The 20,907-nt window shown below is 43.5% G+C and overlaps 2 protein-coding genes across 3 annotated transcripts in view; both read right to left on the reverse strand.

Annotated features, from left to right (window-relative positions):
* Positions 1 to 3,961, reverse strand: part of LOC119656483 (serine/threonine-protein kinase Smg1) — a 252,671-nt gene extending 248,710 nt beyond the window's left edge. Inside the window, exon 1 of the mRNA XM_038062807.1 lies at positions 3,260 to 3,961. Within this exon, the coding sequence (XP_037918735.1) occupies positions 3,260 to 3,440 (181 nt within the window). The 5' untranslated portion in view covers positions 3,441 to 3,961. The remainder of the gene's footprint in view (positions 1 to 3,259) is intronic.
* A 343-nt stretch (positions 3,962 to 4,304) lies between these two features.
* On the reverse strand, positions 4,305 to 20,757 carry LOC119656857 (thioredoxin domain-containing protein 5 homolog). Of its 2 annotated transcripts, none has more exons than XM_038063510.1 (6): positions 20,448 to 20,757; positions 9,743 to 9,882; positions 9,398 to 9,660; positions 5,477 to 5,593; positions 5,140 to 5,369; positions 4,305 to 5,070 (listed from the first exon to the last, which is right to left on the reverse strand). In XM_038063510.1, exons 1-6 carry the CDS (start codon positions 20,609 to 20,611, stop codon positions 4,809 to 4,811), a joined length of 1,176 nt encoding a protein of 391 aa, XP_037919438.1. In that variant the 5' UTR covers positions 20,612 to 20,757; the 3' UTR covers positions 4,305 to 4,808. The 2 variants fall into 2 exon arrangements, with proteins under 2 accessions (XP_037919438.1, XP_037919439.1); XM_038063511.1 differs by lacking the exon at positions 20,448 to 20,757 and adding an exon at positions 9,968 to 10,162.
* Positions 20,758 to 20,907: the final 150 nt, after the last annotated feature.

Raw genomic sequence — 20,907 nt, forward strand, 5'->3', positions numbered from 1 at the left:
TTATAGCGGTCATCCAGTAAACTATATGCTCGGAGTAGGTTTCTTAGTCAGCCAAAAAATGAAACCTGCTGTTATCGGCTTTGAAAACATGAGCGAAAGGCCATGCACTTTGCGTTTCCAAAGTAAATTTAGAAATATAAGCTTCATTAACGATCATGCCCTACAGAGTAGACTGCAGAATCGAAGAAGGATACTTTCTACGAAGCAGTTGAGCGGACCCTCGAAGCCTGTCCCAGATATGATATTAAAATCATACTTGGGGATTTTAACAGCCAAGTATGGAAGGAGCCCGTATTCAGGCGATACGTTGGCTCCCATAGCTTACATCAAAATACAAATGATAACGAACTGCGGATTATTCACTTAGCATATAGACTCAGATCATGTTCTCGTTGGCATGGTGCTCCGAGCTCGAATAACAACACAGCCCAGAATCCCCTCTGACAATCAAGTGAAAACTAACACTGAAGCTATCCACAACACAGCCCTCCGCAATACCTATAAGAGGGAAATGGATGCCGCAATAACCGCCGTCAACAGAGGACCTGGAGATGCAGCATCAACAAATAGTCTTGACAATCACCTGAAGAACGTTATCATAAATACGGCCACAAACATACTTGGCCCCAGCTGCAGAACGAGTCGGAACGGCTGGCTTGGCGATGAATGTAAGCTAGCAACGGAACGGAAGGATGCTGCATGCCGAGTAATGTTGCATTCTCAAAGGACGCAGGCACGCGCGGAGACTTATCACGAACTCCGTCGAGCGGAGAAGCAACTTCACAGACGGAGCCTGGAAGAACCAACTGGTCTGTGAACTCGAAAAGTATAGGGAGCAACCGCACTCTACAAACAAGTCAGCAGGATGAAGCCTTATACACCTCGATGTTCATCCTGCCGAGACAATGACTCTCCACGTTGGTAAGCATGTTGGTTTTCATTTAAGGGGTGCGACTTTAGCGCCTTCTCGCGAATGTGATGCTCAACCAGTCTCTACCGACATTTCAGGGAAAATGATGTTAGGCTGATTTGAATGAAATTTTTTGGATTTGGATTTTGGAGTCATCTTTCCTAGGCTTCGGTATGATGACTACCTTCACCTTCTGCCAAGAGGAAGGCACGTAGCTCAGAGCAAGACATCCTCGAAAACTATTTCTTAGAAGTCTCTCTAAGTGCTCTATACCCTCCATTAGCATCGCTGGGTAGATGCCATCCATACCAGGTGCTTTGAAGTGTTCAAATGATTATATAGCAGCTCTCGTTTTTTCATTGGTAACAACCGCTCTCGCAGTGTCCCATTTCCCCTTGCAACACCTTCGTGTTGAAGGGTTTGCGGAAACCGCCAATTCACTTCTTCCCACTTCTGAGATCTGTTCTCCCGGGTGGTGTATTTCCAAGAGAGTCTGCATAGACTCAACTATGGAGTTCGTTAAAGTACCATCCGGTTTTCTAAGAGAGTCCAACTTGGCCGACTCATCCTTATTAAGGACTCTACACAACCTGGAACTCTCCTTTTCACCTTCCAGTTCCTCACAGAATGCTATAAAAGAGTTTCGTTTGGAACGTTTCACGAGCCTCTTATATTCACACTGTGAGTTCCGGAAGTTTGGTCAGTCTTCATCTTTATTGCTTATGCAAGCACGATTTAGAAGTCATCTGGTTTATTTCCTGAGACTCTGCAGTTCTCGGTTCCACCATTGAACCGTTTTACCACGTTTGCTTTGGAAAATAGGACAAGCCTCTTCAAAGCACTCTAAAAGTTTGCGATTCAAAGTTTTCAATTGACCTTCTATCGAAAAAGGACTTCTTAGTCGCATAGGGAGCTCAACTTTGTCGCCAAGAAGTTCATTGAACTTTGTCCAATCCGTTTTCCTAGGATTCCCTCTTTATATTACAGACTGTTCGCCTCCATGTATTTAGGGTCCCCCCCATTATATTGGAAGCGGCAGAGGGCAAACGTTTAAGTTGAGTTGGCCCGCCACTGGGCCACAAATCATCTGGCCCCCTATGAAGAGAAAAGGAAGACGCGTAGATGTCAGAGTCGGCTCAGAGTTGATCCTTTCCCGTCCATCCCGCTGCGACTTAGCCCCCTCCCTTATTAGTGGAATTTTAGTCCTTTAGGATTGAATTCTTCGGTGGTATCAATCCGCCTCGAGACGAGAGGTCTCTATTAGAGTAGTTTACCCTGGGTGGGTTTAGTTTTGCTAACTCCTGAGTCAAGGCACGTGACAAAATCTCTGTGTCCTGACAGGGAGGTAATAATGGAGAACCAAGAACCCCGGCCCTCATCTCACCGAACTGCTAGCATTCGAGTTAGCTCCAGCACGTGCCGTCCGGTTCCATATTTTATCTGGGCAATCGATGTTCAGGACTGGCAAACCTGTTAGGGGAGTTCTGTTGGTTTACAGCCTTAGTGACTGTGTTGGTGCTAAGGTAATGCCTCGCTGGACTCTCACCGTAACAGAGTTGACGACCAACGCGGGGCCACAGTTGTTGCGTACGTAGTCCTCCCTAACAACCTAACTCAACGTTACCATACTAATTTTAGGCATAGGCTACGTTTCTTGTTTCCTGGGTCATTGAAGGACAATATTTGGTGACAATTATTCAATTGTTTGGTCTTATTCATTGCTCAACAAATACATAGGAACCTTTTCGCCGAGCCACCATTTGTAAAAGTGAAAAAATAGTTTCGAGCGCAGTAAAGCCAAAGTGCAAGTCACTAACTTATTTTATCTGCACAACCTGGAGCTAAATCCAGGTTTTCCTAAGATTTCTATTTTGGACATATCATGAGTCTGTGTACAGATATCAGTTGATAACGATTAGGAATGTCAGAGTCGCGGAAAATGCACGGAATAACAAGCGACGATCGTACCATGTAGTAAAATGTCGTAAAAATCATTCGTTTCAGAGGCAAAATCTAGAGTTGAAGAAGGAAGTGTTGAAGAGTTTTAAAAAAATAGAAGATTTAGGGTATCATCATTAGCTGGGTGGAAGGAAGTGACGGGAGACGGACATTCTTTTGAGACATTTTTTGATTGCATCGTTTTGTCTTCAATAGGCGTTTGCAGTGCTCTAGGACAAGGCAAAAGTCCCGTCAATGATTTACTGCTTAACAGTTTCAATAATTTAATCAGGAGCTTCCAAAATAGCGAAACTTGGTCGCTTTTGTTTCCACCAGATCGCACTGAAGTCCGGTTAGAGAACGGTTCGCAAAGATAGCGGCATTCGATGGAGAAACAGCTTTTTCACTCACCCGAAGTAGATGGACCGTCACTCGCATCATCTGCTTGTCCTCGGCTCAGATTCAAGTCGGTGCTGTTATCAGACAACGGCCCAAAGGACTGCGAGCTCCCCTCGCCAGTAGAGCCACCGCTGCATGTTCCTCCAGAAGTCCCCGCCTTGCTGCCAGGGCTGGACTTCTTCTTCCGCTCCATTCCGCACCCTGCACCGTGCGCACAGTATCCACCTTCACAGTATTATTCACTCTCACTAGGCAACTGCTTTGAATACGTTGATTCCCACTTGCACTGTTTCCGACGAAGTTTCCACCCGCAACAGTTGAGTTTGATTCCGCGCCCGATTAGGTCGGAAGCAATCCCGATCTTCAGGTTTTCTACACTTCGCGAACAGTTTCACTTTAATTGACGACACAGATCCTTTGTTGGCCCGGAAAGGTCCCAGCATGCCGCGGTAATTGGGGTACGTTAGACGATAGTCCCTCGCCCGTTGTATTGTTTACCATCTCAGGCGTCGTGTCATCGTGACACGCGACCAGCGTTTCGACGTTTATTTCGTTGTGTCGCGGCGTCCGATCCACTCACTCCAGATGCGAATAATTAGCTCAAACACAGACCGTTCGGACACAATTGTAAGGATAATTTCGATCGTAAAATCACCCGTTCTTATCACGGATAGACGGTCATTCGCCTATCGATGTAGCACATTTCAGAGAATTGTCAAGATGACAGCCGGCACAGGGTTACCATCCCACATTGCGCAGCTCAAAATCAGCTGATTGGACAATTGCCCTCAAACTGTTCCAATTGGCGGGAAAACCCAACTGGCGGCTCCAATCGACCGTCGACTTATAGGAGAGAATGCAGGCCGTCGTCCCAACAAGAACAAGGGCGATAATAGCAATTGGAGAATGAGCCTTGAAGCGTCTTAGAGCATTTCATTCACTTCAGGACTACAAAGAAATTTGAACCGTGACCTTCTGCTGCGACAGTCTAGCGCTCTAATCACTAAGTCATCCGCACAAAAACGAAGACAACTCGCAGAAAAAAGAAAACTCGGCATTCCACTCAGTACATTTTATTTATCAGCTTCCAATTAATAATTACCAACTAATTCCAGTACTAAACACTTAGAATTTAACACTTATTTCGATAGTGAACTGAGAGAAGTCGCAATGTCTTTTCTTGATTTTTCTCGGAAGGGATAACGTCCTTAAACTGATCAAATGAAGCTTCAATTCTAAACTACAACGAATAATATCTATCGCTTACACAATGACAATTCCCAAGTGAAATTTTGAAATTTCTAAATTTACAATAATTTGTTCGTTTGTTGTTGCCTTCAAAGGAATTTCGCATTTCCTTTTCCATTCAACATTTCAAACCGTGCGTGCACGCATGCACACCCCGGGCACAAGTTTACAAGCAACAAAATGGAAAAACAAAACGAAATTACACGAAATAAAAATAAAAGCACTTTGTGCAGCTTCGAAGAGATGAAAGACGCGACCTCCTCGCACCTCAACGATACAACACAAGACCTCACAAAACATCTAATATCTTTCTTTACAATTCATCGTGCTTGGCCGCATGCCGCAGGACGAACTCATACATGTCGCTCAGCTGCCGGTTACCATTGTATTCGATCACCTTCTCTCCGTTGTTGTAGATGTAAAGCGTGGGGAAGCCCTCGACTTGCTGATTCATGCACAATTCCTTGTTTGCTGGGAGTGTACAGTCGACCTTAGCGATCTTCACGTTCTGTTTGCCGATCAATTTAATGGCCAGCTCCTCCCAGATGGGTGACATTTTCTGGCAATGGCCACACCTGTTTTTATCGACAAGAAAGGAATTATATTTAATAAGCAAATCATGCTCGGAAAAAATTTCGTCTTACCATGGCGCGTAGAACTTCACGAAGGTCACCCCCTTCTCGATCACCTTTTTGAAATTATCGCTGGACAGAATCACGACGCTCGTTGAGTCGGATTGCGAGGGTTTGGGAGTTTGTTTGGGGAATGGCCCAACCATTTTATTTACGTAAGCCTTGAAATCGTCGAGGCTCCGTCCGCCTGAATACTTTTCAACTTTTTGCCCATTTTCAATCCATAAAAGTGTAGGGTAGCCCTAAAATTGATAGATAGGAAACAAATTTAATGTTATTCCTGCAGGGAAAACACAACGGAAAATGAAGAGACGTCGCTCCCAGCGTAACATATGAAATAGTCTCTTACCTTCACTTCGAAGTTCTGGCAAATTGTTCTGTGTTTAGTGCAATCAAGTTGACTTATCGATACTGCACTATCCTTACCCATGGACTGTGCCAATTCGTTCCACGCTGGCTCCATTGCCTGAAAGTTCAAGAAGAAAATTTATAGGAATGGGAAATATACTCGTTCTATAAAGAATTATTCAGGAAAAGATGGGGGAAATATATTAGTTCCTCAAGCTGTTCTCCTACCTTCACAACCTCCATCGGGTAATGTTGAAAAATCTAAGCCAGCTGGAAGCTACTCGATGGTTGCCGTGAAAGTATCATGTAAGACTTCAAAATGGGATTTGGAGGTACAAAATTAGAGAGGTAAATGCCTGCTGTTTACGCTCTAATGAACTTCCCTGACCGTAAACAAAAGCCTTGATGGTCGGGACATAGAAGTTGTCTCCACCTCTCATTTCCAGTTCCATTCCAGAATCTACCTTAATATTTAACGTATTTTCAACATACACTTTAGACGATCATTGTAATTTTTCCTTACCGCACAAAACAACCCCAAAGCTTCATCAAAATGCTATGTACTTCCCGCTACTAGTATGCAATAGATTGCATTTTTATCAAGCGATTAGATACTGACATTAGGGAAATATTTATGTATTGCTGTGAGGCTGCTTATGCTCACGCCAATATTTTCATGGCTTCAAGCGTAGGGTAGGTAAGTAGGTAGCCCAATTAGCGCTATGGTGCGTCGTTTTGACGCCACAAACTCCTAAGCCCGTAACTGCTGCGTAACTCGGATCTTCAGAGTCAGCCCATATCATTAACGAAGGAAAGCAGCACTGCTACTCTGCAATTAGAAATCTCTCTGAGGTCCCCAGTGTCCGTAGGCTGACTCTAGCTAGAATTGGGCAATCGTAGAGGAAGTGTCTGAAAATTTCCCCCCTTCTCCGCAGCTTCAGCAATGCGAATCGGTCCCCTGTAGGAACCGTGCAGACCGCCGTAATCTTGAATGCATTTGCACGCGTCTGGCAAATCCTCTTTTACTTGGCACAGCTGATAAGGCTTCGTCTTCATCTAAGACCCGCGGCTGCGCGCCCTTGACATTCGCCCGCGAGACACTCATTAGCCTGGAGCTAGCTGTTTGGTTGTCGGTTAGAATGGCTATGTTACGCTTAGAGCTCGGATCATGAGCCAGCCATCGATAGATTTCCAGTACCGCCAATACTTCCGCTTGGAATACACTGGCGAAACATGGGAGACCATACGACTCTGCAGACCATCTTTGATATATCGGTGAAAAATACTGTGTCATAACCTTGCAACACGCCGTCGGTCTTCCAAGTTCAGCTTGCGTGTGGCATAGTCCGTGGGGAATGCGCACTATATGCAAAACTCAGCTGCAGCTGATAAGCATTCATCATAATGCATTTTATTAGGGATGGAATGACCTGTGCTCCTGCATATAGCGTTTTTACGTTTATGTTAAGTTGGCATCCAATCCGAAATATTTTCACTCGATAACACTTAACCTGCCTTCTAGGTAATAGCCTCGAGAAAACTTCTCGGTGAAGAGCGAACCGCTAATGACCGGTGCATGGGGTGGGTGAGCCCAGCTCTGCCAAGGTGGTAGTTGTGACAAGTATCAGGAGCTAGCCCCTTCGGGGCCCTGGTCGGGTAGTGTGCATTGAACCGGTGTTAGTAGACCGCGTTGCTTCGAGCAAGCGCTGATTTTTCCGTGAATTCAGCTAAGCAAAGCGTAGGTCAGGCCTCAGGGAATTGGGGTAGGGGCTGTCTCCCCGAGGATACAACCATTCCTGACTATTGCGGCCCGCTCCCTTACACACGATGCACTGGTGAGTTTTTCAAGGAGAATACATATATATTAATAAAAAAAATCGACGAAACAATAGGGAAGGAGGGAGAGGAAGAGCTTAGTGCGTTTGGGCGCAACACAAAAATGCGTCGTTCACCGCAGCGATCAGCGAAAGAGGCAGCGAGGACTGACATACTCGACGTGACACCGCGGCGCCCAAATAAAAAGGAAGCCTTATCAAGTGGTGCGACTGACCGTGCGGAGATGGCAACTCCAATACCTTGTGGAGCCCCTGTTCCGAAAGAAAGCTCAATCAGAATCGCTAGTCCTGAGCAAATGGATTCGGGCACAAACCGAGGGCATCTGCAGTCGACCGTCCTAACTAGAGCCAAAGAAAAAAAGGCTCATCAGGAAATGCGCAGCAGTGGTAAAGCGTATGCGGTCGGCAACGTTCCCCCAGAGAAATGTCAGCAAAAACGTCAAAAACGGGCTGATGGAACTGGAGGAACTATTGGATCGCATATCTTTCTACAGGCGAACGTGGGGAGCAGCGGAAGACGATTGGAAATCAGAAACAGCCGCACTCCTCGTTCCTCCCTCCCAAACGGATCGCAGATAACCCACTGCAAAGCAAACTGGGGAAAAAGCGGAAAGAGGACGACTTGCCTGAAGGAGACTTTATCAAAGTAGTTTCCAGGGCCCAAAAAAAAAGAAGGCGAAGAAGGATAAAAGTAAACAACTGACTAGAGACCCATCTGTCCAAAGACAAAGAGGCTACAAACTAAAAGCCAGTAGCAGAAAAGATGATGAAACGAAGAAGGACTAGACCGTTGGCCGACGGAAGGCAAGACATTTGCGGAAGTCCTTAGTGCAATCCACTACAGGATGAAGACAACAGAGCATAGGTATCTTTCATACCGAAAACGAGGGGTAGCGGGCCCTAAGAGGACTAGCAAGAGTGTGTTCTACGAAGCGGCCAAGGGGTTATTCGGGGAGAAGGCTCTTGTTTCTAGCCTCGAGCCTATGTGTTCTCTAGAAATCCGGGATCTTGACTGCCTCACAGAAAAGTTCGAAGTGGAGGAGGCGATAAAGCGTGAATGCCCAGAGATAACCAATGCTGGGATTGGTACCACCTCTGTTAATATCGAGACCAAAAACTCGCCGTGATGGAAGTCCCCGAACAATATGCGAGGAAACTCCTTAGCAGCGGAAAAATCAAAATTGGATGGGTAGTATGCAGGTTACGAATGCGGATAGTCCCCACCAAATGTTATAGGTGTCTGGACTATGGACACACATTCGCAACTTACAAGGGATTGTCCAGGAGGATAGCGTGCCGGAGATGCGGTGACCTTCCTCACCAAGCGAAGACCTGTAATGAAAGCGAAAGTTGTGTTCTCTGTAAGGATCGTGGCGCGTCTGGTGAGAGCATCGCACTCTGCGGGCTCGGGACGGTGTCCAATCTTGAGGGCGGAATTGAAAAGGGCTAGGGCGCGAATGGCACTATCCGAATTTTACACATTAATATGCACCGAAGTGCAACCGCTCACCAGTTGCTAGCGCAGTTCGCAGCGGACGTAAATGCTAATCTAGTCTTAATCAACGAGCAATACGGTAGCAAGGACCGGACTTCATGGGACCTCGGTTCAGGACGACGTTTGACTTCGTATTCTTGCCGAAGGCCAAGGGAATGGGTTTGTCTGAATTCGGTGTTAAGAGATGTCGTTTCTTAGCGTTTACCTGACGCCGAATGATACGATGCCGGAACCCGAGGCTCCCCTTGCCTGTGGAATGTCGCGAGAGTGACCATCGGGAAGTTCATCGAAGCTTTTGAGCAGAACCGCGCTATGAAATTATTTAACAATTGTAAATTTGATGGAACTACTACAACCTTAGCTTGACCGAAATCTATTAAAAGCTTCTAACTTTAAGGATTAAAGAATTCAGCTTGTCTACAATGAAATTCTTAATTCGAGGAACGCAACTTCATAGCGGACATAATACAGAAGGAAGTGAAATATCCAAATGTTGAAGAAACAAAACCTCAATATTACGTTACAAAAAAAATCCAAAATCTATTAAATATAAAGCAGTCTAGAATGGCACATATGGATTCAAAATACTCACCCGGCAATAAGTGCACCATGGGGCGAAGAATTTGACGAAATGTCTTCCACTTGCCACATGTTTGTCAAATGTCTGTTCAGTCAATTCAATAGGTAAGTGTACAGCTTCCCCATCATTGCATTCCTCTGATTCCTCATCGGCGCTTGGTTTTCCATCACCCAATAGTTCATTTATGAAGTTTGTGATTGTTTGTAAATCGCGAGTACCTTTGAATTTAGTTGATTCTTCCACGTTCGGTTTGAAGAATTTCAAAGTGGGATAACCTGGGAAGCAAGGAGTCAAAATCCAATTTAGATGCATACTCCAAAACTGAAGAGATCATAATAAATTGAAACGAGTTAATACCAGTTACTACGTTTTGCACACAAAGCTCATGATTTTCTGTACAGTCGACTTTAGCGATTACAACGCGTGGATCGGTCCTCAAATTGAACGTTTCTGCCAATTGTTCCCATATTGGAAATAATTTTCTACTATGTCCACACCTGCAACGGAAAATAAGGAAGAAATATATTATTGAGCGCTGCTTGTGAAGGTGATCAGGTTTTCAACTTGCTGAGAGATGCTTGCCTCAAATATTTGCATATATTCATGGTATTGGGTGAGGTTAATTTATCCAAGAAGATTTTTAGCCTCAAATTAATTTATACGCTTTTAGATGTTACGATTTTTTAAGGGAAAATATTATAGAAATTTAAAAGTCACTGGTTCACATGAAGTTTTGTGTGAGCAATTTGAAATCAAGATAATTTCTTTTGATTGAATTGAGCGACAAGTCGTCAATTTTCAATTACAAGCCTACTTGGAAGACGATTAGATTTTAGTGCATTTTGGTGTTTTATTTTTTTTAACTTCACTAGGATACATGTCAGTTGAATTTGTTGGAGAGTTGGGTCTGTTATCAGCTGGATTCATTATAGGAAATGCCTCAATCAAACATGAGCAGTTTCTCCTTCGCTTAGCGTTCGTTCGTTTTAACTCGTAACCAATTGATAGAAAGAACAACCAACACCTGGTTTTCGATCACTCCAAGGACCGAAGTGAGGCAACGTCTAATGTGTTCCCTCTGTCGCGGCCGGAACTATAGTCGAGTTTTACAAATAAAAACATGTTTGCTCCTATTCTTTATTTGAATTTGGTTTAATGCCCAGCATCTTTATTGTCCCGTGAAGACATTTTTTCGGATTTATCTGCACAGATCACAGTTACTGCTTTCTAAGACATGTGACGAGTTTTCTTTCCTTGAATCATCACATTCTGCTGATTTAGTAATATGATCCCTCCTGATGCGGGAGGACTATGGTTGTTGGGAAGAAAAGGCGGACGAGGGGCCATCTGGGCTGCCGTTGGCGTAGGGAATAAGTTTCCGGGGAGAAGGAGAGTATCGAGGAGGAAGATGTTAAAAAGTTTGGGGCCTAGAATGGATCGCATGAGGGACTCCTGAGTCTACCAGGAAGTCGACGGATCGAACTCCTTCGAAGCGCACATGGCAATACAGTGAGCGCAATTTCTATAGGTGCTATGGCATTTTTAATAATTTTCAAGGAAGGCACAAAGAACGCTTGCTGTATCATGACCACTTGCATTAATATCTGTTCTCGGGTTTGCTGGGAAGGCGTTTTGACATTTGCAATGTGATCAGCTGATTAGTTGTGCTAATTTCTATGTTTTTATGGTGAAAATCCGTTTTCAACTGCGCAATTTCTATAAGTGCATACGAAAAAAAATTTATAGTATGTTGTTTAGAGGGGGCTTTTCGTACAAAAAACGGTGTGTTATTAGTAATAGTATTGTTTAATGTTATATAGGTTAAAATCCATAGTCTTATATTATTGTTTTATATAGCAACAACAGTATGCCACGTGGAAAAGTATTAACTGAAACAGGACGAGTAAAAGCAGCCACTATGAAGAATCTGGGATGCAGTATGCGAGCTATAGCAAAGGAAATCGGCAGATCATTAAATGTTATCCGAAATTTTTTCAAATTAGGGGAAAAATACGCCGCCCGAAAGCACCCGAAAGGAAACAAAAAAGTTGGAAACAGGCTCATCACACAAATTGAGGATGAAGCGACGAAAAATAAATTAAGTCCGGCTGAAATTGTTTCCAAACTGAATCTTCCCATCAAAAAGAGGCGTGTTCAGCAAATTTTGCAGGCCGATATCAATTTAAAATACAAGAAACCCGCGAAAGCTCCGCACCTAACACAGTGCCATAAAACCGCCCGGTTAGATTTTGCACGGAAACATATGAAATGGGAAGATGAATGGAAAACAGTTATCTTTTCTGATGAAAAGAAATTCAATTTAGATGGCCCCGATGGGTTTAGTTGTTACTGGCACGACCTACGAAAAGATAACCCTCCGCGTATGAGCAGAAACTTTGGTGGTGGAAGTTTAATGATTTGGGGTGCTTTCTCCTATCATGGAAAACTTCGTCTTGGGATAGTACCCACAAAAATGAACTCAGACATTTACACCGATTTGTTAGAGGTTATTCTTGTCCCATATTTAGACGAGAAAAATAACATAGATTTTATTTTCCAACAAGATAACGCCGCTGTCCATGCTTCCCGATTCACAAAATCTTACCTAGATTCTAAAAACATAAAAATAATGGAGTGGCCCTCCCGTAGTCCCGACATAAACCCAATCGAAAACCTTTGGGGAATACTATCCAGAAGGGTTTATGCAAATGGACGGCAGTTTAGCTAAGTCGCTGAATTAAAAAAGAAAATATTAGAGTGCTGGGGGGAAATCAATGATAATGTATTATACTAAAAACCCTTATTAATTCAATGCCAAACAGAATATTTCAAATAATAAGAAATAATGGTGCAAAAACAAAATACTAAAGTTTGATTGATGTCTTTTATTCGATTGGTAAAAGTGTTACAATGAAAGTGCACCTATGGAAATTGCGCACTGAAATGCTATTTTTTGTTAATTTTTTTAAGAATAATATTTATTTCGTTATTTTTTGTTTGTATTATAATTTAAAATAAATCTGTCCACTTTACTTTGAATATAATATTTTGTTTTAACATGAATTTCATCTCAAAATTGAAAAAAATTGGGTGTGCCAATAGAAATTGCGCTCACTGTATCTGTTGGAGATGAAGTCTCCAAAGATTCTAAACAAGGGGAGTGGGCAATTGGTCTGGATTAGCTTGAAAAGCAAACCCTCTTTCCAGACTGAATCGAATGCTTTTTCAAGATGTAAGGCGCAGGCTACCGTGCATTGCCCATTTTCCAGGTGATTGACGATCTGGTCTTGCAGGTAAAGGATAGCCTGCTCGGTGGATCAGAGGTTTTCGAAGCAGAATTGATTAAGTGGAATGATAGAAGTGTAGTGCCTATTGAGGTTAATTGATAGGATACGTTCAAAGATTTTTCCAATAATATTAATAATAATCGTTGAAGCAACAATTCATATTGGATTAGGGCCTTGAAATGTGTTAGAGCACTTCATTCAAGACCATAACGATACACTACAGTACACTGTAGGAGGCAATGTGGTCAGCATTGCGCACGCCAGAGATTATTACTCTGAGTTGACTCAGGTACTCATTGACAGCTGAGTCGACTATTATTTTTAGTGAGATTCGAACCGCGATCTTCCGTATGACAGCCTTGTGCGCTAACCACGCAGCTATCCGGACAATTTTTTCCAATATTGGAAAGAAAAGAGATAAGCCTTATATCTTTGAGATCGCCAGAGCACCCCTTGTTAGGGATATGTATTAGGAGGGATGATTTCCATGCTACAAGGAAATGTCCGTTATTAAAGCAGTTGTTGAAGAGGATGGCGAGACATTCAATGATGGTGGGCGCACACTTCTGCAGAATGAAGTTTGGGATACTATCCAGGCCCGATGATTTTACATTATTTGACTGGATGATTGTAAGTGTAACCTATCCTTGGTGTAAAGGGGGCAAAGGTAAGACCCTTCCAAGCTCAACTCTTTACTGAGTTCCAGGTGGGGTCCGGGGCGATTTGGCTCTGAATAAGTGGCTAAAGAAGTCTACGTAGGCAGATATTTTTTCTTTAGGGGAGTGGAATTGAAGGTGTCTTATTTTTATCGGGTAGAAGTTGACTTTAAGAGAAATTTATTTCTTCCAGCCAATTGATTAATTATTGAAAAAAACCTGTGAGCCAGGTTTGAGGGATTTGAGGAGTTTCTTGTAAGATGCATTCAGTTCGGACCGAATAGCTCCATTGATTTTGCTGGATAGGTCTTTGATGATCTCGGAGAGGAGGGGGGAAAACCACCCATATTTGTAGTAACCAGGTTCTTTAACTGGAGCGTGTTTCTCAATTGTAGTTTCGGAGGCAGAGTTGACATTCCAAATGTATGTATCTAGCTCAACACTAGAGTTGATGCACGATTTGTCTAAGGGAGGACCCAGTGCACTGGATAAGTCGCATTGGAAACCATCACAGTTTACCAGATTGAAGAATCTGTATTTATGCGAATGGTGGGGAAAATTTGCTGTAGATGCAGAGAGAGACTGAGGGCATGATGATCGAAGTGGGCGGCCAAAGAGAAGCAACTAGTGACATATGTTGAGAGATCAGAAAACCATTATACCGAACCATCAATTTGGGACTCAACACGCACTAACCTACCTTCACGACTCAGTGAGCAGCAGACTTAAAGTCAACAACAAACCCACAGTAGTGTGTGCGTTAGACCTTGAAAAGGCATTTGATTCCGTGTGGGTTAACGGACTCATTTTTAAACTAATCAGCCTTGAATTCCCTATCCCAGTGATCAAACTTATAATAAGTTTCTTCCAATTTTTACGTCAGCGTGAGAAACGATTATTCCGATCTCCTACCCGTCACTTCCGGAGTACCGCAGGGATCCATTTCAGGACTTACACTCTATAACATTTTCACGACCAACGCTCCAATTCCAGAAAGCGGTACAGAACTATTACAATTCGCTGACGACACGCTCATATTCTCGTCGAGCCTCCGACCCGGTAAGGCAGCTAATGCAATTGAGAAATACTTATCAGATTTCTGAATGTACTACCAGACTTGGGGGATAAAAATCAACGAGGTCAAAACACAGGTCATGACTCTTCGAAGAAGATCCAGATACTTGGGATCTAGATCTATCAACAGAAAAGCTAAACGCTTAAAAATACGCATCGGGAATACTGTGGTAAACAGTTCACAAAAAAAATGAAATACTTGGAAATGCAATTTCATGAACACCTACGATTCGATCCCCACCTCAATCTTGCTCTCAACGAAGCACGCGGTGCACTAAGTAATATCTACTCTTTTCTTCGTAAAAGAGTAGGACTTTGCACTAAATCTAAGCTGACTTTATACAAAGTCCTCATAAGACCCAGTCTTTGTTACGGAGCACCTACATGGATCACTTGCTCGACCAAAGCTATGAACAAATGTGAGTCCTTCGAGGGCAGAATTTTGAGACACTGCACAGGCTTGCCGTACAATTGAAAAACCAGGAAGTACCACCGCACCGCCGAAGTGTACCAGCGAGCAAAAGTTAAACCTCTTCGAGAGTTCACTCTCAACCTGATAGAAAGATTCTTCGACAGAACGAAGAATCATTCTAATCCACTCATGAGGCAACTTTATCTGGAGGATAACTCCACCCCATTGGCCACATTCTTAAGACCTTGCCAAATTGTGAGCACAGAATTAAAACCTGTCACTGTCTCCCTCTTCAATTCTCCTTGCCTGGTAGGGGTGCATAGAGGTCAAGCGCAGAATTGTAAGCGTTGTTGCAAACATTAGATATAAGCATCAGATTGAAGTATTATTATTAGATTAAGTAAGAATAAGTAAGTAGATAAGCCTTCTTGCGCTCTAGGTGCAGGCGCAGTTTTTTTCAAATATATGTTGATTTTTAAATCATAAATTGTCAAGATTCATGTGTAAAGTAAATACACCGTAAAAAGTAAAGTCAGAAAAGGTCGGGCAGGCCAAATATTGTAATAGCCAAATCCCACGCATACAATGAGTGACATAAATTTGCGTGCAGTTTAAATGGGGGTCCTCCGGGAGATGTAAACAAAATTTTCATCGAATATAGTCATGTGGGGTATCAAATGAAATGTCTCAATTAGTACTTTCCGAATCTGAGTTTCGACGTGAATTGCAAAGTGGACGAGCAAGGAGTCAAAATATATACACTTAAAGTGAGACAGTACTCATTTTCGGAAACTACCCCCCCAAAAATCCAAAAAAATCAATTTGGTGCGTTTAGATGAAATCAAGGCCTCAAAATGTCCCATTCTGATATCTGCTCAAATAAACTTACTAATAATATATTACCTTTTAAAAAATGACAGAAAAACTCCCCTTAATGTCATCCTAGGAGTACTAAATTTTGCACTGGGGAGAGAGGGCAGTATCGTGCATACGCATGCCAAGTTTCATGAAAATCCAACTATTATATGTCAAAGTTTCGGCAGTTCAAACTTATCAATTTCGTGCGAATTAACAACATCCTAAGCGAAAAATACTGAAGTCATAATTAACGAGAATAATTGACATTTGAGTGAAATATTAAAATTCCATTCATGAAGAATCTACTTCTTCCCAGCCCTTTTTAAAGTTTTGTGTGAAACAAAACCTTATTAGAATCGAGGCGGTGTCTGTCTGTCCGTCTGTCTGTCACACCCGATTTATTCAGAAACGGCTGGACTGATTGTCACGAAAATTGGTGAGAGTATGTAATCTGGTGTTCCCTTTACATGCAGTAAGTGGCGCCATCATGTGTTAAGTTTAAGGGGGGGGCTCCCCATACATGTAAATGGAGGGTGCAAATTGTTTTTCACAGAATATAGCCATGTGTGGTATCAAATGAAAGGTCTCAATTAGTACTTTTCGAAACTGGTTCAATATTTGATGTCGGGTGAAACATAGGGGAGTGAGGGCTCAAAATGTGACCCCCAAAAAATGTAACAGGTCTCGTTCTCAGAACCTATCCAACCGAAAAATCTGAAAAAAAATCACAGTGGTGCATCTCTACGAAATCTAGGCCTCAAAATATATCCGGTTCCGATATCTGCACAAATAAAGTTAATAATAGTATATTTCCACATTTTAGAAATTTACCCGGCAACCCCCTTATGTTCATCCCAGAAGTACAAAATTTGGCAGGTTAAATTCTTGGCGTTTGCTAATAATATTAAACTCAGGGTGTGAAGCATATGAGGTTGACTATTATGATTTATTTAAATTGCTTTCTAAAAAATAGAGGGCAATGGATTTTTTAACTGTGATGCACTCGTCGCTCCTCATATTTCCTTTTTCCTCAGCCCCGTTCACAAGCGGGGTCGCCCCGTCGTGATCGGTTTCGCCATTTTATTTTATCCAATGCTTGATCTGGATGTAATAGCAAGGCTTTTAAATCATCATCCAGCGTATTAAACAACCGTTGTTTCGGCCGCCTTTTGGTCGCTTACCATTGACTTCGATGTTCTGACCAATGTTGGTAAGTGAATTTTCGTTAGAGTGAATTACGTGACCACACAATCGAAAACGCCTATCTCGCAGTTTTCCCACGATCGCGGATATCTTCATTTCGGATGCAATCAAAACTTGTCACGCGACTCGTCCAATGCAACATCTTAGTCCCCATTACTGCAAGACGCCGTTCATTGACTTTTATAGTCGGTCAACACTCAGAACTGAGAGCGGTAAATCTTAGATTTGAGACGTTCGTTGATATGTCGATCACAAAGAACACCAATTGTGTGTGTGTGTGTCAATGGCAGTAACCTGCCCAGAACTGAGCGATTTAAATACCTCGAGTCAATGCTATCAGCCAATGGAGAACTGCGTAATGAAATTGCTTCACGCATTAACGAAACCTGGATGAAGTGTGAAGCCACAACAGGAGCCTCGGATAGGACGGATTTTAAAACGACGGACCCGGCAACGAAAAAGGAACAACGATTTGCGCATTTTCTCATGGAACGTGCGCTCCCTGTACAGAGATGAAGCTGATGAGCAGCTAGCCGATACCCTGTCCCAATATAGGGCTGATATAACAGCGTTACAAGAGATGCGATGGACAGGGACCGGTTTCCTGGAGAAGAGCCACTACACCATATATTATAGCGGTCATCCAATAAACCATGTGCTCGGAGTAGGTTTCTTAGTCAGCCAAAAAATGAAACCTGCTGTTATCGGCTTTGAAAACATAAGCGAACGGCTATGCACTCTGCGCTTGCGAGGCAAGTTTAGAAATATAAGCCTCATTAACGTTCACGCCCCTACAGAGGAGACTGCAGAGTCGGAGAAGGATACCTTCTACGAGGCAGTAGAACGAACCCTCGAAGCCTATAAGAGGGAAATGGATGCCGCAATAACCGCAGTCAACAGAGGACCTGGAGATGAAGCATCAACAAATGATCTTCACAACCACCTGAAGAACGTTATCATGGATACGGCCACAAATATACTTGGCCCCAGTCGCAAAAGGAGTCGGAACGGCTGATTTGACGATGAATGTAAGCAACGGAACGGAAGAATGCCGCATACCGAGTAATGTTGCATTCTCAAAGAACGCGGGCGCGCGCAGAGACTTATCACGAACTCCGTCGAGCGAAGAAGCGACTTCACAGACGGAAAAAGGAAGCCTGGGAGAACCAACAAGTCTGTGAACTAGAAAAGTACAGGGAGCAACCGCACCAGGCGCGGAAGTTTTACCAACAAGTCAGCAGGATGAAGCCTTATACACCTCGATGCTCATCCTGCCGAGACAAAGAGGGAAATCTGATTTCCGACAGAATGGGCATATTAGAGCGATGGATTGAGTACTTTGATGAACTACTGAACAACCAGAACATCGGCGAGTTGGAGGTCCCGCCAACTGAAGACGACGGACAAATACTGCCACCACCAAGTTTAGTAGAAACAGTCCGTGCAATTCATCGGTTAAAAAATCATAAGTCGCCAGGAGCCGATGGAATTACAGCCGAATTGGTTAAATATGGAGGCGACCAGTTACACCAAGTGGTTCATCAACTTGTGCTCAAGGTATGGAACAGCGAATCAATGCCTGACGATTGGCAACGAGGCATTATCTGTCTCATACATAAAAAGGGAGATATCACACAGTGCAGCAATTATAGAGGTATCACGTTGCTGAGTACCATCTATAAAATATTCTCCACTATCTTGCTAGGCCGGATAGCCCCATACGCCCAGAACATCATTGGCACATACCAAAGAGGCTTCACTCCAGGCAAATCAGCAACAGATCAGATTTTCTCTCTGCGGCAGGCGATGGAAAAACTGTTGGAATATGGACAACAGTTGCACCATCTGTTCATCGACTTTAAAGCCGCCTATGAAAGCATAGCCAGGGTAAAACTGTACACGACCATGAGAGAATTCGGTATCCCGACGAAGTTAATAAGACTGACTGGGCTGACCCTGACCAATGTGCGAGGCCAGATAAAAGCAGCAGGATCACTCTCAAGACCATTCGACATCAACAACGGTCTGCGACAAGGGGATGCGCTATCATGCGTCCTCTTTAACCTGGCCCTCGAGAAAGTGATCCGTGATGCTGAGGTGAATGCAAGAGGTACGATCCTCTTCAAGTCCATCCAACTACTGGCCTATGCTGACGATATCGACATCACGGGAAGAACCACCCGAGACGTACAAACTGCCTTCATCCAGATCGAGCAGGCGGCGCGAGATCTTGGGCTGCACATCAATGAAGGCAAGACAAAATATATGGTGGCAACGTCAGCACCGAAGACGAATCAACCAACAACATCAAACCGCACTGGTCAAACACAAACACGAAGAAGAATAAGGATAGGAGAATACAACTTTGAGACCGTTAACAATTTCTCCTATCTAGGGTCGAAAATCACAACCGATAACAACTACGATGATGAAATCCGCTCACGGTTGTTGTCAGCCAACAGAGCCTATTTCAGCTTACAAAAACTGTTCCGCTCGAAACGTCTCACCATAGGGTCAAAGCTCTTACTGTACAAGACTATGATCTTGCCAGTCCTCATGTATTCCTCGGAAACTTGGGTTCTTAGCAAGAAAAATTGCGAACTCTTGGCCGCGTTCGAGAGAAGAATCCTCCGAAGAATTTTTGGCCCCCTACATGAGGATGGACGATTCCGTAGCCTACACAATGACGAAATCTATGAGCGATACCATGACCGTTCGGTTGTGGATAAAATCCGGCTCAATAGGTTACGGTGAGCGGGTCACTTAATCCGTATGGATGAAGATGATCCCACCCGGAAAGTCTATAAGGGCAATATCTATGGTAGGAAAAGAAGACGAGGCAGACCCTGCCTAAGATGGAGCGATGGCGTGGGCCAGGACGCCAGACAGCTTTTAGGGATATCGAATTGGTGGACCTCGGCGCAAAACCGGGATGTCTGGAGTTCCTTATTAAGGCAGGCTTAGACCGGATACCGGTTGTTGCGCCATTGATGATGATGAATGAAGTGGCATTCCACAATTGGTGTTCTTTGTGATCCACGTATCAGGGCACGTCTCAAATCTAAAATTTAGCGCGAAGTCGTCTGTCTGCCGCTCTCTATAGTTCTGAGTGTTGACTGACTATAAAAGACAATGAGCTGCGTTATGGTCCTCACATAGGGAAACACAAAATCTTTTATACCTGAAGCGTCAAGCTTCCGGGTTCCCGACTTGTTAATATATATTTAAGATAGATAACCTACATTTAGGCTAGAAATTAGAAACAATTGCTTTGTATTAAATGGAAGACACTTGTTTTAATAAATGATTTTGAAACGAAAACGAAACGATGACCCGCATACAAACATTTGCACAAAACTAGCACTTTGGAAATAATGTCCAAATCAAAAACCAAATATGTGAACATTTCACAAATATTTGCATCTGAAAATGTATTGACAACGCATTTCCCCGGGTAAACGACCTTTCATAGAAATCGCACCTGACGTCGTCTGGGCAAGTGAAGACCCACAAGTGCCGCCGACGCACCCAGCCTCCACTTACTCCCACCTTTTCAACCAAACACTACTCACCATGGAGCGTAGAACATCACAAAGTGATTCTTTTCCGCGATGGCATCCTTGAAGTTGTTGGTGTTCAGCTCAATCGCGAAATTGCTGCCAGTGTCGGAATCCTTATCCGTGCAAAGCACGGTCGCGGCAAAAACCACGAACAGGAAATGTGAAAAACGCAACATGAGTGGTTCGCGAGCTCGGCGCCGTGCTAGGAAGATTAGGATTTATAATGAAAACTGTGCGCGATTGTATCTATACGCCCCCGACGATGACGGACCAAAGTTGGCTTATCTGCCGGCAATAAAACGTACAATCTCCGTGTTTGACAGCACACCCAATCCCCCCGCAGATAAGATGTAAACGACAGTTGGTCTGAGATCTGGTGTGGACTATCCTTTACGTTTCGAAGTTAGAATCGATGTGGCCATGCCGATGTTTTATCAGTGGACGTAATTAAGCATGATAATCATTTTCTGTT

The sequence above is a fragment of the Hermetia illucens genome, chromosome 5 (assembly GCF_905115235.1).
Source record: "Hermetia illucens chromosome 5, iHerIll2.2.curated.20191125, whole genome shotgun sequence".
Taxonomy (NCBI): domain Eukaryota; kingdom Metazoa; phylum Arthropoda; class Insecta; order Diptera; family Stratiomyidae; genus Hermetia; species Hermetia illucens.